The sequence below is a fragment of the Bubalus bubalis genome, chromosome 1 (genome assembly GCF_019923935.1).
Source record: "Bubalus bubalis isolate 160015118507 breed Murrah chromosome 1, NDDB_SH_1, whole genome shotgun sequence".
NCBI classification, from domain to species: domain Eukaryota; kingdom Metazoa; phylum Chordata; class Mammalia; order Artiodactyla; family Bovidae; genus Bubalus; species Bubalus bubalis.
In genome coordinates this window covers 83,548,172-83,565,867 of record NC_059157.1, presented here as the reverse complement: position 1 = coordinate 83,565,867, position 17,696 = coordinate 83,548,172, and the positions used below count along the sequence as shown (strand labels likewise).

Genomic DNA, 17,696 nt, shown 5'->3' with positions numbered 1-17,696 from the left:
GTTTGGTTGTTTGATAATTTTTGTCTTTTTAATTGTAGGTCTCTGTGGAAGAATTAGAACAGAGTATTAGTGTAAAAATAGCTAAAGAAGCTGTAATGAATATAAATAAGCCTGGAAGCCTTTTTAAGCCCACCAATGGGTTTCTAGAAACCAAAGTATACTTTGCAGGAGTACCTCGGAAAATGGAAAATGCACTCATTAGACCGGTAATGATCCAAGCTTGTATCATTCATCATGGATGAAATCTTTCATCTGTAATAGATTTGAAAATGTATTTTTCTGAGAGTCAAATGAAGTTATTTTGTTGAACACACCAACTGTGAAAACTTGAATTGAACATGGAAAAATAACATTATCACCCTTTGAAATTATAGTAAGGAAATAAGAAAATGAATGTAGTGTTTTTGAGCCTGTTTAAATTCCCAGTATTACTCATGGAGAAGTAGATTTTTAAAAATTCTTCAAGCATCAGTTAAATATTACCATCATAATAGTCCATACTCAGCCATTAGACATATAAATGCATATATTTGAGTCCAAAAGTACATTATTTTCTAGAAGCCAGTCAAAGTAAGACTTCCTTAGGTCTGTTTTAGGACTAAAATTTGGGAGACAAGTATAGCATGTAAGGTGGAATTTTTAAAAGAAAATCTTTGATGGGAAATAAAACTGCCACCTGTCATAAATTGAAGCTAGATATAATAGATGATTTTTCTATATGTGTTGGAGAAGGAAATGGCAACCCACTCCAGTGTTCTTGCCTGGAGAATCCCAGGGACGGGAAGGCCTGGTGGGCTGCCATCTCAGGGGTCGCGCAGAGTTGGATACGACTGAAGTGACTTAGCAGGAGCAGCAGCAACCTCTGTGGAAAAGGTTTCATGAAGGAGACCGATCACTGACCTTGAGGAGTTTAAAATTTTTCATTTGAAGTCATGGATCTGCCAATTTCACACTTACTGATTTAATTTAAATATTTACTATTTTATATATATTTCAGTTGCCTTAGCTTTTAAAAGATTTGTGATATGATATAAAATCTGAGTTAGTTAACTCATGTTAGAGTGAATATATCTGTCCTTTGAAATTGATAAAATCAAGACATTTTAAAAGTAAAATAAATTATTCAAAAAGAATCAACTATTTATGAAATGGCTACATGTCTGAGTGTGGCAGGATGCTTTGGTGAGACTAAAGAATGCAAAACACTTTTGTTCCTGAAGAGGCTTCGTGTTTGACGGCAAAACAAACCTATGTTGTAAATACAGTTAATGAAAAACAAAAGCAGCTGAGAACCCAGAGCCACAGGTAAAAGTGTACATGGAACTAGAAAGCAGAAAAGTTAGTGCCAGATGATACAGGAGAGGCAGGTGGGGCTTAAAGGTGTTAAAAATCATTAAGATCCCAGTGAAGGTCTCTGATGTTATAAATGCACTTTTACTGGAAAAGATTATCATCTGCAGGAGACCTTGAAAAAAATTTAGATAAAATTCTAAATATTTTAAAATGTCATCAAAGAAAGAATTTTGCCCTTAAATGAAAACCTGTATCCAGTAATATAATCAATAAATATAGTAATATCAATAGATATAGTAATATAATCAATAAAGCCCCCCTTTTCTAAGTTTAAAATGCATTCATTGGTCTATATTTTATATTGTTAGATTAACCCTCGTCTAGATGGATGTATTCGAGGCTGGAATTTGATGAATCAAGGAACTTCAGGAGTAAAGGAAATCATTCAAGAAAAACAAAATAAGCATTGTCTTGTCAATGTGGAGAAGGGTTCCTACTATCCTGGTACTGGAGTTGCTCAGTTTAGCATAAATTATAGTAAGTGATCTCCTATTATATCTTTCTCTTCTCACTAATGTTTAAATTTATTCATTAACAAATAGCAAAAATTCCTTGCTGTTTTGAATTGAAACTAAATCTGCGTCATATCTAAAACTGGTCATATTAATTGCTTTTTCTCTTGACTATGGGTTATTTTTCTGCTGTATTTAATAATGTTTGGCTTAAATGTGGGTGTCAGATAAAACAGTAGAGACTGAGATAAATCATATTAACATTTGGAGATAAGCATATCTGTCCATTTGCTAGACTCTTAATGAGAGGGCTTGAATCAATCTAGTCAAGAGTTAAACTGCTTAGGTTTTCTTGTTTTCATGACTACCCTTCAAATTCCTTTAATATACATTGTGCTTAGGGTAATGGCTGGTTTGCCAGAGGACCTCTCTTTATCAATTTATACTTTTACCAACAGAAGAAAGTTTATGCTCAAGTTTTGTTTCTAATTAGAGAGTTGAAAAAGTAAATCTTGTAGTTTTAATTATCCCAGTTTCTATTGAAATTGAATATTTCACCATATTTTTACTAGGTATTTGTGTATCTTAATTATTTTGTTGGCTTCTGTGTCATTTTCTGTTTTATGAGTTCATTATTTGAGCTACTAACAGTATTTAATATGAATTTAGGGTTAATTTGAATATCTCTCATTTAAGAAAAAGTCATATTTTAACTTTATTTGCAGCCTTAAACGTATTGCTACAGTTTTAAGGAAGCATCTTACTATTGCTCTCTGTTTTCTTAATGTAAATTAATACAATGTCATTAACTTTAGCTCTGTTCTGAATATGAACATTTAAAAAAAATATGTTAATTGAGTTGATGATTGAATGTAGAAAAAAACTAGGCCCATGATAATTTGTTCCAATGGAAAAAAAGCCCTGAAAAGAAAATGAAGATAGTTTTATTGTACCTGAATTTACTTTCATAAGTAACTAACTAGTTGTTTCACAGATAACATAAACGTGGCCTACTTTATAATTAATATTTAATGCTACATTATAATTTCTCCGTATCTGCATGTTCATTTTGAGTTTGTTAATGTCCTACAGTAAATTTACTTACTTCAAAATGATTATACAGGGTTTTTTTTCCTCTTGGGTGGACTTTAAAGGATTATAGTGGAAAATGTAATAGTGTTAGATGTGGCTAAATGGAAGAATATCTTGTCAAAGGAGAATTATTTTCTCCATTCACATTCACCCTTTTAAAGCCTCAAAGTGGTATTTGGACTATTGTTATACATTTATTTGTATTAAATGGGGAAGACTTCATTCAGATCTTAAGCTAATATTTTCAGATTGTTAGTTTACAAATTATTTCAAATTATTAGAAATCAAAACTGTTTTGAAATCATATCAGTTCAGCAAATATTTGTTAAGTGACTACTGAGGAAAGCAGTAATGATAGAGACTTGCAGAGCTTGCCCTCTAGTTGTATTGACTATTGACCTAGTAATTAAGAAAAAGAATGTTAAGCATTATGATAAGAGAATGACAGAAGAGTTCCTATTAGAATTTCAAAGCTAACTGTTGACTTCAGAATATTTCTCTATTATCAAACCATCCCAGACCCCTATGTATAGAGATCAGACTTCTCTTTCCCACTGCTCTAACCTGACTCCTATAAGGAAGAGAAGTACTGGGCTGGGGTTGGCAGCTGCACTCAGGTGTTCCCTCAGAAATATTACAATAAATTTGTTGAACTTTCTTGTATTTTATAATACAACCACTCTGAGATTTGAGCATTGGAGAGTATGTAAGACAGAAGGGAGAGCTGTTAAAGAGCAACTGGAAAATTCATAATAATTCTAAACACCACAATTCAGTTAAGGAAGAACTAAAGGATGACGTTCCATCTGTGTGTTTCTTGCCTCTATTAAAAACTGTTTTCTTTTGCTCTGTTTTGCCTAGGTTATATAGATCATTGGGAAAGAACTAAATTCTTTAATATCACTCAAAGATGGCTTTGAATATTAATAAGATTAATTCCTCTGGTGCACTTAGGAGTACATTGATCCTGCTTCTGTTTCATTGTTTAAACAGAGAATGAATCCAATCCTGAGGCTTGGCAAATCAATGTGTCCTTGAATATTCGCCCATCAGCGGGCACCGGTGTTATGTTGGCCTTGGTTTCCGATAACACAGTGCCCTTTGCCTTGTCCTTGGTGGATTCCGCCACTGAAAAGCTTCAGGTAACTTTACTCTGAACCTTTACGATCCTTATTTTTTAGTTTTTAAAAAATCAGTAACATGAATAGAAAAACTGTGTTTACCTCGAAGTGGTGTTTTGAAAATGAAATAACTTACATAAATTATTTGGTATGTCATTAAAGATTGAATAAATATTCATTATTGTTAGTTTTTTGCTGGCTTATTTCCACAGTTTGAACTGAGTGGTTAAGGGGATAGGGGAGAATGGAAAAACCTATGTATTGTATCTATAGTTTAGATTAGGCAGACTCACACAAAGGCTGCTTGGCGCCTTCTCTGAGTACATAGAGATCCACCCTTATTCAGAATCTTTGAAGTATCATGGGGATTTATCTGTACTAACAGAATAGAAGTCAGTCCGATTGCAATCCACTCTGATATATTCAGTGTCTAATTATAATTTTTTGTGCTTTCTGGTACTCTTAATCTTTTCTCGCATAAGTAAATTAGGAAAGACTAGGGAAAACTAAAACCAGTCTGCTTGGCTTCCCACTGGCAACTCTGCCTTGAAATTAGAAGGAAGAGCAGGAAACACTCTCGGATAAAAGAAAACATGAGAGTTATCAGAAGTTCTGTATTATTCAGCCTTCTGTTAGAGGCTCATGATTCTGTCCTTGTGTCTTCCACAGTGGATTCCAGCAAGTTACAGCAAGTAGCTTTTGTGTGTGCCATGGTTGACTTGGATGTTCTCTGGGGCTTTTAGAAAGAGACATATAATTGAATAATGCCTGTAGTGATAAAAAGAGATGCTGTTTGCAACTTCAGGGATGGTTATGGAGAGTTTCTGATGGTTAACTGTAAGCAACCTGAACAAATCCTGTTAAGTTGTCTCCAGTTGACTACAGGAGCTTGCTACATGTGGGTTTCAGCTAATTTGTTTTTTTTTTAAAAGCAAAGCGGAAATCCTGCCTTCAACACTACATTCAGATAGTAGAGGAGGTTAACACGTGCCGTGTCCTTGATATTTATTTTATCTTGTCTATGTTTTCTGTGTTTCTGTAAATACTTCAGACTGTCTTTCTGCTATCTGGAAAGCATCATAACACCCATCTCCTTAGTTTTGATTTTATTTTCTCTCCCTTTTTATATTTCCTCTATATGCTAGTAAGCTATCTGCATAGATGACTCTTGGCAAGGTGGGTAATATAGTGTATCAGCAGTTTAAACATTCAGAAAGTAAATAAATAAACAAACACACATATATATGTATGTATATAATGCTCAAAATTCTCCAAGCCAGGCTTCAGCAATATGTGAACCGTGAACTTCCTGATGTTCAGGCTGGTTTTAGAAAAGGCAGAGGAACCAGAGATCAAATTGCCAACATCCACTGGATCATAGAAAAAGCAAGAGAGTTCCAGAAAAACATCTATTTCTGCTTTATTGACTATGCCAAAGCCTTTGACTGTGTGGATCACAATAAACTGTGGAAAATTCTTCAAGAGATGGGAATACCAGACCACCTGACCTGCCTCTTGAGAAATCTGTATGCAGGTCAGCAAGCAACAGTTAGAACTGGACATGGAACAACAGACTGGTTCCAAATAGGAAAAGGAGTTCGTCAAGGCTGTATATTGTCACCCTGTTTATTTAACTTATATGCAGAGTACATCATGAGAAATGCTGGACTGGAAGAAACACAAACTGGAATCAAGATTGCCGGGAGAAATATCAATAACCTCAGATATGCAGATGACACCACCCTTATGGCAGAAAGTGAAGAGGAACTAAAAAGCCTCTTGATGAAAGTGAAAGTGGAGAGTGAAAAAGTTGGCTTAAAGCTCAACATTCAGAAAACGAAGATCATGGCATCCGGTCCCACCACTTCATGGGAAATAGATGGGGAAACAGTGGAAACAGTGTCAGACTTTATTTTTCTGGGCTCCAAAATCACTACAGATGGTGACTGCAGCCATGAAATTAAAAGATGCTTACTCCTTGGAAGGAAAGTTATGACCAACCTAGATAGCATATTCAAAAGCAGAGACATTACTTTGCCAACAAAGGTTCGTCTAGTCAAGGCTATGGTTTTTCCTGTGATCATGTATGGATGTAAGAGTTGGACTGTGAAGAAGGCTGAGTGCTGAAGAATTGATGCTTTTGAACTGTGGTGTTGGAGAAGACTCTTGAGAGTCCCTTGGACTGCAAGGAGATCCAACCAGTCCATTCTGAAGGAGATCAGCCCTGGGATTTCTCTGGAAGGAATGATGCTAAAGCTGAAACTCCAGTACTTTGGCCACCTCATGTGAAGAGTTGACTCATTGGAAAAGACTCTGATGCTGGGAGGGATTGGGGGCAGGAGGAGAAGGGGACAACAGAGGATGAGATGGCTGGATGGCATCGCTGACTCGATGGACGTGAGTCTGAGTGAACTCCGGGAGTTGGTGATGGACAGGGAGGCCTGGCGTGCTGCGATTCATGGGGTCGCAAAGAGTCAGACACGACTGAGCGACTGATCTGATCTGATCTGATATATATTTGACAACCTCTGATAAATACTCTGTAACTTACAGTCCTGGTTTTTCTTTCTCAGAGACTTCACTCATTTTGTCCCAAGTCTGCAGGATTTCTTGTGTGGCACAAATAAACCTTTCAGTCTTGCTGGATGTGCTTACTATAAAGCACTTTAAGTTTTCTAAGTCTTTTTCCCAACAAAGAATAATTCAACTCCTTCCTTTTCCATATGTAAGTTTAAAAATTGGGAAGGCTCATAAAAAGAAGTTTATTGCTTAAGATACTACTTAAGTTCCCATTGGTTTCTTGAATTTTCAGAACCTGCTGTACATTCATTCACATCTTAGCTAAACCTGGAGTTTGTAAAACTAATGCATATTCAAAAATAATGATTATGATAATAGAAGTTTTTTCATTTAAACTTGAAGGCTCTATCATATTTTCCTCACCTCATTGAAATTCAGTTTTTTGAATTTTAAAAACCACAGTCTCTTTTATTTGGCATTACTGTTAGTATTTGTTTATAACGAGTCTTTGTTCTTCAGGATATCCTGGTATCTGTTGAAAGTATGGTAATAGCTCGGATAGAGGCCATAAGTCTGTGTTCTGATCAGCAAACCTTTCTGGAAGTCAGAGTCAACAGAAACAATTTGGAACTATCGACTCAACTTAGAAAGGATAGCTTCCACTCTGAAGACTTTCAAAGACAATTTGCCATCTTGGATGAAGCAATGAAAGGAACAGTGATCACTTACCTGGGTGGCCTTCCAGGTATCTTCTCACTTTGTCTTCAGTTTTAAAAAGTGTATTTTCAATGAAATTGATAGTATTTTAAATACACAATTTTAGTAAAACCGCATCTGTATATATAGAGCATATGTAATTGTAGTAAAGGGGCACCAGAAGGGAAGAGAAAATTCCAGTAACCATTATCCTTTTCCTGGGAGCTTTCATGAACACTTTATTGGTCATTTTTATTTAATTTTTTTAATGGTAAACTGAAACTAACAAAGTTTTGATGCATCTGACTATCCTAGCCAGAAATGATTTGCCATTTTTATTTTATACTCACAGTTGTCTTCTGAGTTTAATATTTATTCTTCAGTTCAACCATCACTCACCCAATATTTATTAAAACCCTATGTCTCAGGCAATAGAGACACATCAAGAAACAAATGGATACAATCTCTGCTGTTAAGACCTTTACCATCTAGTGACAGAGGCATATATTAAACAACTGATTATGAAAATATTAAAAAAATTAAAATTTTCATAACTTCTATGAAGGAAAAGTTGGGGTTGCTTTTACAGCCTGAAAAAATGAGGCCTTGATCTGGTTGTGGGGGCCAGGAACAAGCTCTCTGAGGAAGAGAATAAGATACAACTCTGATATTTGAAGGATTAAATGAAGTTTACCAGGTAATGAGGGTGGAGATTGGAGCTAGTATGCAAACTGTCCATGGCAGAATGGAAAGGGGTTGACATGCTTGAGGAATGTATAGATCAGTACCATGAGAGCACATTGAGCAAGGGGGATGGTCGTGCAGGAGGAGGCTGTGAAATGGGTGGTGGGTGGGATTATTATAGACCTGGTTCAGAGTTCTGTGTCTTATTGGAGCCGTAAGAATCATTAAAAGATTTTAGACAAGGAAGTGGTATATCAATGATGCAGTTCAAAAAAGTTCCCCTGCATGATGATAGATCGTGGGGGAGATATAAGTGGATGAGATGAGTTGGGGGCTAATGAAGCAGTTCAGATGAAGAAGCAGTTGCAATAACAGTGTTGACAACTATACTGCCTCAAATGCTGCATAACAAACAGTCTGGGCGCTGTTCAGAGTGCTTCAAGTGCATCATTTAATATTTAAAGTAGTCCTATGAGGAAAGTACTTTTGTTGTCTCCATTTTGCACTTGAGGAAGCTGAGGAAGCTATTGGACTAGGGTGATGTTAGTGGAGGTAGTATACAGTGAATAGGTTGGAGATATATGTGAGAAGCAAAGCTAATAGAAATTAATGATTGAAAGAATCTCTTAGGTATTTGGCATGAGCAGTTGCATAGGTGAAGATTCCATTTACCAAGATAGGGAAAACTGGAGGAAAAGCGGTTAATATGGGAAAATACGACATTGGCATCAACATTGTACTTTAAATGACAAAAAAATTGAGGCAGAAAGTTTTTTAGAAACATTTTTGAATAGTTTGGTGTCTGAACTTCTACTGATCTTTAAAATACTTGAACTGCTCAGTGTGTTCATTTCCCATGTATGGAAGTTTTCTCTAGGTTTTGGGGGAATATAAGTAAATAGACTGGAGCAGAATCCCCTGGTGGTCCAGCGGTTAGGATTTGGTGCTTTCATGGTTGCACGTGCCTGCATGCTAAGGGGCTTCAGTCTTGTCTGACTCTTTGGAACCCCATGGACTGTAACCCGCCAGGCTCCTCTGTCCATGGAATTCCCCAGACAAGACTACTGGAGTGGCTTACCGTTTCCTTCCCCAGGGGATCTTAGGTAGCCTTACCAGGGATCGAACCCACATCTCCTGCATTGGCAGGCACATTCTTTACCACTGATCCACCAGGAAAGCCCTTTCGTTGCAGTGGCCCAGGTTAATCCCTGGCAGGGGAACTGAAATTGCCAAGCCAAGTGGCACGGCCAAGATACATATATATATAAAAGATATAGTAAATAGGTTATAAAAGTTATAAATAGATCTGTTAGATAGATATATCCATTGATAGGTATACATGCATAGTTACATTAATGTGGTTAATTATTAGGAAGTATAATTATGGTTCAAATGAATAAATTTTAAATACATTGAAATCCACCTACTACCTCATTCACAAATTAGTTGAATGTAATTTTAAGAAATCAAACAAACAATGAAAGAGTTCAGAAGAACTAAAAATGTCAGAATTTCTGTGATTCCAGGACTTTGTCAACAGCACTGAGGACTACTTTTAAGCAAGATGTGTTTAGAAAGCATGAGGAAAAATTGAGGAAAAGTTGAAATTGAGACATTAAGAGTGTGAACGAAAAAGCAAGAGAGCTCCAGAAAAACATCTATTTCTGCTTTATTGCCTATGCCAAAGCCTTTGACTGTGTGGATCACAATAAACTGTGGAAAATTCTGAAAGAGATGGGAATACCAGACCACCTGACCTGCCTCTTGAGAAACCTGTATCCAGGTCAGGAAGCAACAGTTAGAACTGGACATGGAACAACAGATTGGTCCCAAATAGGAAAAGGAGTACATCAAGGCTGTATATTGTCACCCTGCTTATTTAACTTATATGCAGAGTACATCATGAGAAATGCTGGGCTGGAAGAAGCACAAGCTGGAATCAAGATTGCTGGGAGAAATATCAATAACGTCAGATATGCAGATGACACCACCCTTATGGCTGAAAGTGAAGAAGAGCTAAAGAGCCTCTTGATGAAAGTGAAAGAGGAGAGTGAAAAAGTTGGCTTAAAGCTCAGCATTCAGAAAACGAAGATCATGGCATCTGGTCCCATCACTTCATGGCAAATAGATGGGGAAACAGTGGCTGACTTTATTTTTGTGGGCTCCAAAATCACTGCAGATAGTGACTGCAGCCATGAAATTAAAGGCTTACTCCTTGGAAGGAAAGTTATGACCAACCTAGACAGCATATTAAAAAGCAGAGGCATTACTTTGCCAACAGAGGTCCATCTAGTCAAGGCTATGGTTTTTCCAGTAGTCATGTATGAATGTGAGAGTTGGACTATAAAGAAAGCTGAGTGCCGAAGAATTGATGCTTTTGAACTGTGGTGTTGAAGAAGACTCTTGAGAGTCTCTTGGAGTGCAAGGAGATCCAACCAGTCCATCCTAAAGGAGATCAGTCCTGAGTGTTCATTGGAAGGACTGATGTTGAAGCTGAAACTCCAATACTTTGGCTACCTGATGCGAAGAGCTGACCCATTGGAAAAGACCCTGATGCTGGGAGGGATTGGGGGCAGGAGGAGAAGGGGATGACAGAGGATGAGATGGTTCGATGGTATCACCGACTCAGTGACATGGGTTTGGGTGAACTCTGGGAGTTGGTGATGGACAGGGAGGCCTGGCATGCTGCAGTTCATGGGGTCGCAAAGAGTAGGATACGACTGAGCAACTGAACTGAACTGAAGAGTGTGAACTAGGGAATGGAAAATTTCTTAATTGATATGCAAAAGAGACATGTTAAGTCACATATTATGAATTAAAAATCAGGTGAAATAGATGATTCCAGGCATATTTATAACAATGGTATAGCCTATGCTAGTCAGCCAGACTTGAAACCATTTCTTAACAAATGATGAGCCCATAGAAAAGTATGGATTCATTCACTACATTGGCAAGTTAGAAGTGGGAAATTTGAAGTATATATATATATAAGTATATAGTATATATTTGTATAAGGTACTGAGGAGGAAGAATAAGAGCTGAAAAATATCCATTAGGAATTAAAATTTATGGAGATGAGATGCCAAGAAAAGAGGAAGCAAGTAGAGAGATGGCTGTTTTGAAGATGAACCATAGTTCTCAGGAATCCAAGGATGTTGCCTAAATATTGAGTTTGATAAGGAGAGTAAAGTATAGGAAAGCCTTGCGCCCTGTTCACTGAAGTATTATTAAAACTGTTATTTTTCCGAACACCAAACATTACATGACAGTGAATTCCCTATTATGACCTGCTACTGTATGCTCAGCAAGACACTATTTCTTTGGAAAATACAGAAATCTACTTATATTCCAGCAATTATAAAACAGACATATTTATCATGGCATTTTAAAAAAGATTTCCAAATAGCTATAATTTTGAGTTGAAAAAAAGTCTTAATAATGCTTAACCTATTGCTCAGATTTAAGGAGAAAATAAAATAGAACACCACAAGTAAGAATATGCTATTTTCTACTCTTTCTAAAGCATGTTTATTTATCTGAGGTTTGGCTGGAACTTTTACAAAATCAGAGGAACACAAGCTCTGCTGAATTCAGTACCAAACACAACACCTTATAACACAGAAGTCACCTAATATGAACTTATTGAACAGAATTACATTATTGACTTTTCCTTTAGGATTAGAATTTAATTGAAAATGAGCAGTCTGAATAATTCCTCTAACTATAAGCATGTAAGATGCTAAAAGTCTTGGGCTAATATTTTAATATTCTGTTTTAACAGATGTTCCATTCAGTGCCACACCAGTGAATGCCTTTTATCAAGGCTGTATGGAAGTGAACATTAATGGTGTACAGTTGGATTTGGATGAAGCCATTTCTAAACATAATGATATTAGAGCTCACTCGTGTCCATCAGTTTGGCAGAAGACAAAGCATACTTAAGGCATTTTTTCTCTGCTGATAATACCTTTTTCCTGTGTGTAATTATACTTATGTTTCAATAATAGCTGAAGTGTTTTACCTACAATGTGCATATCTTGATTATTTTGTGGTACTTTAACCTTCCTGGAATTTTAAAAAGGTCCTTTTTCAAGAAAACAAGATTCTCTTGTGATATGAATCATATTAAAAATATTCTTACCTCTGTTGCTGTCTAGACATTAATGAAACCTATAAAAAATTTTAATTTGAATTTTTTGTGACAAATGACATTTCTTCTTTTTTTATGTTTGTAAAAGTAAAGTTTAATTTTATCATCATGAACTATGGTTTAAATATCTGTTTTGTTTGTGGGGGGGGTGGGCGGGGGGAGGAGTCAAGGAAGTTAAACCTTTGTTAGAATCCAAACAAAAGTCCGTGTGACTAAATTCCATTGTTACCAGTCCTCCCAAGTCAGTCTTCAAATAAGGGACCTTCTGCCTGGTGTAACTCGAACCAATAGGAGACTGAGTTTGGTTCTTCAGAAGCAAAGGAAAGTTATCCTTGGATCAGAGAATGAGAGGTGGGAGTTCCAGCTCTAGAGTACACGGTCTTCTGACAGGCTGTGGGCTGGGCTGCCTTACAGGGATCTCCTTTGTAAAGTGGGAGGAGGGTAGGATGCGGTGGGAGGGGGTGGAGTTCTGGCAGAGCAGACAGCTTTGCTGCTCATGCTCCAGAACACAGTGTGGAGCGGAGCGTCTCTGCACAGGGCCCACCACCTCCGCCGTCTTGAATTGAGGGTCCTGCTTGGTGTTTCTGCGCACAGGCGCCTTACCTGAGGTGCTGGCACAGCCAGCTCACAGGAGGAACTCTGATCTGAAGGGCCATGTATGAGGCTGCTGTATGTGCCCCCTCTAAGCAGTCCCTTGTGAACAAGTGAAACGGGCACAAGTGAAACTTAAGCACAAAGGAAAAGAAAAAGGTTAGACTTTATTTTATTACCCAGATTCTGTTTTTATATCCCAGGAACTGTTAATGGGTTTTGCTGCTGACACTGTTGATCAGAGGAGATACTTTGTTTTCATTTTTTCGTAATGAAAGCAGAAGAGTTAAGTGTGAATTGTTAAGTGTGAATTGAGTGGAAGGCCTTAAAGCTTTATTCCAAAACAGTCCGTCAGGGAAACCAGCTTTGACTTCATCTTTCTTTCACCTGTTTTCACATTTGAATTAGATAATGAGTGGGCTATTACTGAATTACATAATGAGTGGAACAAATTTTCATAAGAGCAGCACATGAATTTTGCTGGTTAGTGACTGGATTTTATGAGGCTAATATATTGTGTTGGAATGGGTGTAGAAACCTGGCGTGGGTACATTCCTTAAATCTGGCTGTGTGAGTCACACAAGTGTAGATGAGGAAAGGCAGAACCTAATGATGGAAAGAACAAATGAGAGAATGAATAATATGAAACATGTTTCTGGTTTTCCCTGAATCAAACCTTAATTACCAGAGTACAATCCCAGAATGTGATTGTTGAAGAATAAAAGGAGCTATGAAAACTAGAACAAATTTTAATGAAAGGATAAACCACAGAGGGACACAGTTTATACTGTGTCTGTCTAATATCCTAGCTTTAAAGTAAGGAGGTAAGATTTATATATTTACTGTTAATGCATTTCAAGTGGCAGTTTTATTCTTCTCAAACCTACCATTCACATTGGGTATGTATTAGGTGTTTCACTGACAGTTTTAGAAAGTAAACTTTTTTCCACTATAGACATTTTACATTATGTAAGACGTAATTAACTGGTGCTATTTTGAAATTTTATATTAATAATATCTATATTCTATCAAATCTTTGAAGAGAACATAAAATTACATAATATTCATGTAACTCTCATGCAGTACAGTAGTTCTTTAAGATGGACAAATGAAGCTGTAATATTTGATTAGTAGTTATGGTTGAGTTGTGGACTGGAGCTCAGAAAGGAAAGAGAAGCAAAAGTAACATGCTGAGTGTTTGACACATACCAGAAATTGTGCTAGATCATTTTACTGGATGTAATTTCTCCCCTGGCTACCACCATGCATAGTGGATGGTGAATTGCAGTGAGCAACTATTGATAATTACAGTGGTGTAAATAAGTAAGGAAGTAGTAAAACTGGAAGTAAATGGAAATTCTTAAAAAAGAAGGAAGGAAAAAATGAATTTTCTTTCAGAAGGAGTTCTCTAATTCTCATTTAATCATGCCCAGAAACAAGGGTAGCTATGGGGGTCAATTTCACTTTTCCCACGAAAAACAGAAACTTTCCAACATGCAGTGATCTTCACAGAGGTTCCAGATACTCATTTATAAACAATATCTATCTTTGAGATGCACTTAAACAATGGCTTAGAAAGAGAAAGGGTCTAGATCTTTGATCTTGATCTTTACCAGGATACACAGACTCTTAAAGAGTGGTAGAGAACAGTGGTTTCATGAAGGACAAATAGGATATTTGGTGCTTTTTGAGCTGTGTATCATGAGAAAATCTAAGTGACAGGGTCATTACAGAGTCCCATACACCTTACCATTTGCAGAGATGGATTGTATATCAGTGAAATAATGGTTAATTTGTGAGAATAGAGTTATTCACCTTTTTCTCCTGTTGGAAATTGTAATTCAAGTCTCAGTCTCATATGTGTAATTCAAATCTCATATGTGACTTTTATAACGTATTTCAGATTTTTTATTTTTCATTCTGGAAGTGGTGCTATTGCTGGACAGAGGACTGTTTTCAAAAGTGTGTTTAATAATTGCCTTTATTTCTTTTAGAAATCCCTTAGACCTTTAATCTCTATGGTCAGTGTAGAAGAAGACTATTATTTAAAATAATTTCCTTCAGATGTCTTGATATTGTTACTGATAGTATGAGCTTGGGAGAAGACAGGGACTCTGGAAACTCCAAGGACAAGTGTTGTAAAAATCTAATTTGTTAATCAGCAAACATTCATCAAGCACCTAGTCTGTGCACGTGAAACTGAAGATGGTAAAATGTCTAAAGAGTTAATTTCAACTGAATAGAAAGTGACGGTACTCAATAGGCCCATGAAAGTTAAAGTGTTCATCTCTCAGTTGTAATCCAGCTCTTTGCAACCTCATGGACTGTAGCCCACCAGGTTCCTCTGTCCATGGGATTCTCCAGGCAAGAGTACTGGAGTGGATAGCCATCCCCTTCTCCAACCCAGGGACTGAACCTGGATCTCCTGCATTGCAGGCAGATTCTTTACTGCCTGAGCCACCAGGCCCATGGTAGGCCTCAAACTCGTGTTCCTTGAGCAGTCCTTTTAGACTGTCTCAGGAATTGAAGCAATGAAACTGAATCATTATTCCTATATAGGAGTAGTTTGTTTCTTACAAATAAAACTGGTTTGACAGTGATCTTGCACATGGGTTACTTGCCGTAGCAGGCTTCTAGCTTTCGCAGAGAACTTATATTTGAAAATTAGTTCTTCTCCTGCAGGAGAGGCATTGGTCAGAGGTTCATCCAGTGGTGGGCTTGGGTCCAGCTCAGCCCATGGTTATCTTGCAGTCATGTTTACAGAGTGTGAAGGTGAGGAGCAACTACATGGAACAGCATCCTATGAGGCCAGATTATCAAAACCAATTATTGAATCAAGGTATGTGAAGCGAAGAGGATCAGAAATAGAGGGGAACTGAGTTTAGAGCAGTTTGAAACAAGTAGCAGGGCATAGAGGCTGGGAGACATTTCCCGAGCCACAGTCTACTACTTCGTCAGTACTTTGGACCTGCAATTACCTTGTAGGTAAGAACAGCATCCAGAGAACTTACTGACTCAGTCTTCGCTGACCTACTTCCCACAAGAAGCCCTTTCCAAAAAGAATCCTAATTCTGTGAGAGAATAATGTGACAAAGTTTGAACTTTACTAGTGAGAAATCATCTTTCTTGATCAAGTTTTAAATGGTGGAGTCTGAAGTCTCATTCTGTAACTTGTCTCTAGGTGGGAGAACCACTTGTTTAACTGATTATTTCTCTAAACTGATTTGAAGAAAAGGAAGATGGGGATAGAGCTGATGTAGGAAGTATCTAACATTATTATCTGTGGTTCACAAAAATAAACACCTTACTTATTTAAATATAAACAATAAATATAAAATAAATAAAATGCAATGAGTATAAAACTTTAAACAAAGCATTTTGGACACTGGAGCTGAGGCTGGAGCCTTCAGAGGTGAGAGGATCTTCCTGAGCCAACTTGGCATGTATAAGATAGCCAAAGAAACTAAGAGCTGGCTGTTCTGAAAAACAGGCAGTCTCAGACTTCTTTATATATGTAGCAGGTTGGCAAGCTGAGATTCAAACCCAGGATGTCTGACTCAAGAGTCTACAGCCAAATTCAAAAGTTTGTATTTCACCGATATTCTTAACTAGTTATCCCATCATAATATATGTTAGTAAATAACTAGGTAGAGAAATATTATATTGTTATATAGTGAATGTTATATTGTTGAAGTGAAAAAATTTTGTCTCTAACTGTACATATAACCTGCTGTGTCAGTAGAGTCTTGGTAATAATATCAGCTTAACGGTTTTAAGACAAATGTATGTTATTTAATTCAGCTAAACAAATGCTGATGATGACTCTGAAAACTGACCTACAGTGGACCCTCTGTAGGTTCTGCATAGGCAGATTCAATCAGCCATGGATGGAAAATATTTGGGAAAAAAACTTATTCCAGAAAGCTCCCAAAAGCAAAACTTGAATTTGCCACACACTGGGTAACTATTTACATAGTATTTATATTGTATCAGGTACTATTAGGTTGGTATAAAAGTAACTGCGGTTTCAGACTGTGAATTTTCAATCATTATAACTAGGCTCACACACATCTTTATTAGTCAAAATAGGAACCATTTCAATCAACACATGTTTGCCAAAGAGAAATAAGTTTGTTTATTCCTGTAGCGTAAAAATCCATGCTTCAGATTTGATGAACTCTTGGAAAGCATTTTCTGCCTCCTGCTGGTTGTGGAAGCCTTTTCCCTGCAAGAAGTTGTTGAGATGCTTGAAGAAGTGAGAGGTTGTCATTTGGTGAGAGGTTGGGTGAATATGGCAGTTGGGCAAAATTCGTTCAACTTCTGAAGCATTGATTGTGCAACATGCAGTCGGGCATTGTCATGGAGAAGCATTGGGCCCTTTCTGTTAACCAACACAGGCTGCAGACGTTACAGTTTTCTGTACACCTCGTCAATTTGCCGAGCATACTTGTCAGATGTAATGATTTCTCTGGGATTCAGAAAGTTGTAGTGGATCAGACGGGCAGCATACCACCAACACAGATCATGACTTTTTTTTGGTGCAAGTTTGGCTTTGGGAAGTGCTTTGGAGCTTTTTCTTTGTCCAGCCACTGAGCTGGTCATCACCAATTGTCATATAAAATCCACTTTTCTTTTCACAAAAAATGGTTTGTTGTTGCGTACAGAAAGAGAAGACGACCCTTCAAAATGACAATTTTTTTGATTTGTGGACGTTCATGAGGCATCCACTTATCGAGCTTTTCCACCTTTCCAATTTCTTCAGATGGCAAAGGACCGTAGAATGTTCAATGTTGAATTCTTCAGCAACTTCTTGTGTAGTTTTAAGGGGATTGGCTTCAATGATTACTCTCAGTTGGTCATTGTCAACTTCTGATGGCTGGCCACTGCACTCCTCATCTTCAAGGTTCTCATCTCCTTTGGGAAACATCTGGAACCACCACTGCACCGTATGTTCATTAGCAGCTCCTGGGCTAAATGCATTGCTGATGTTGCAAGTTATCTCTGCTGCTTTATGACACATTTTGAACTTGAACAAAA

General features: G+C 37.2%; 1 protein-coding gene across 1 annotated transcript in view; it reads left to right on the top strand.

Annotated features, from left to right (window-relative positions):
• The window catches only part of PROS1 (protein S), a 61,798-nt gene extending 49,617 nt beyond the window's left edge, over positions 1-12,181 (top strand). Inside the window, exons 11-15 of the mRNA XM_006063932.4 lie at positions 39-206; positions 1,662-1,830; positions 3,891-4,039; positions 7,058-7,283; positions 11,700-12,181. Of these exons, the coding sequence (XP_006063994.1) occupies positions 39-206; positions 1,662-1,830; positions 3,891-4,039; positions 7,058-7,283; positions 11,700-11,860 (873 nt within the window). The 3' untranslated portion in view covers positions 11,861-12,181. The remainder of the gene's footprint in view (positions 1-38; positions 207-1,661; positions 1,831-3,890; positions 4,040-7,057; positions 7,284-11,699) is intronic.
• The last annotated feature ends 5,515 nt before the right edge of the window (positions 12,182-17,696 follow it).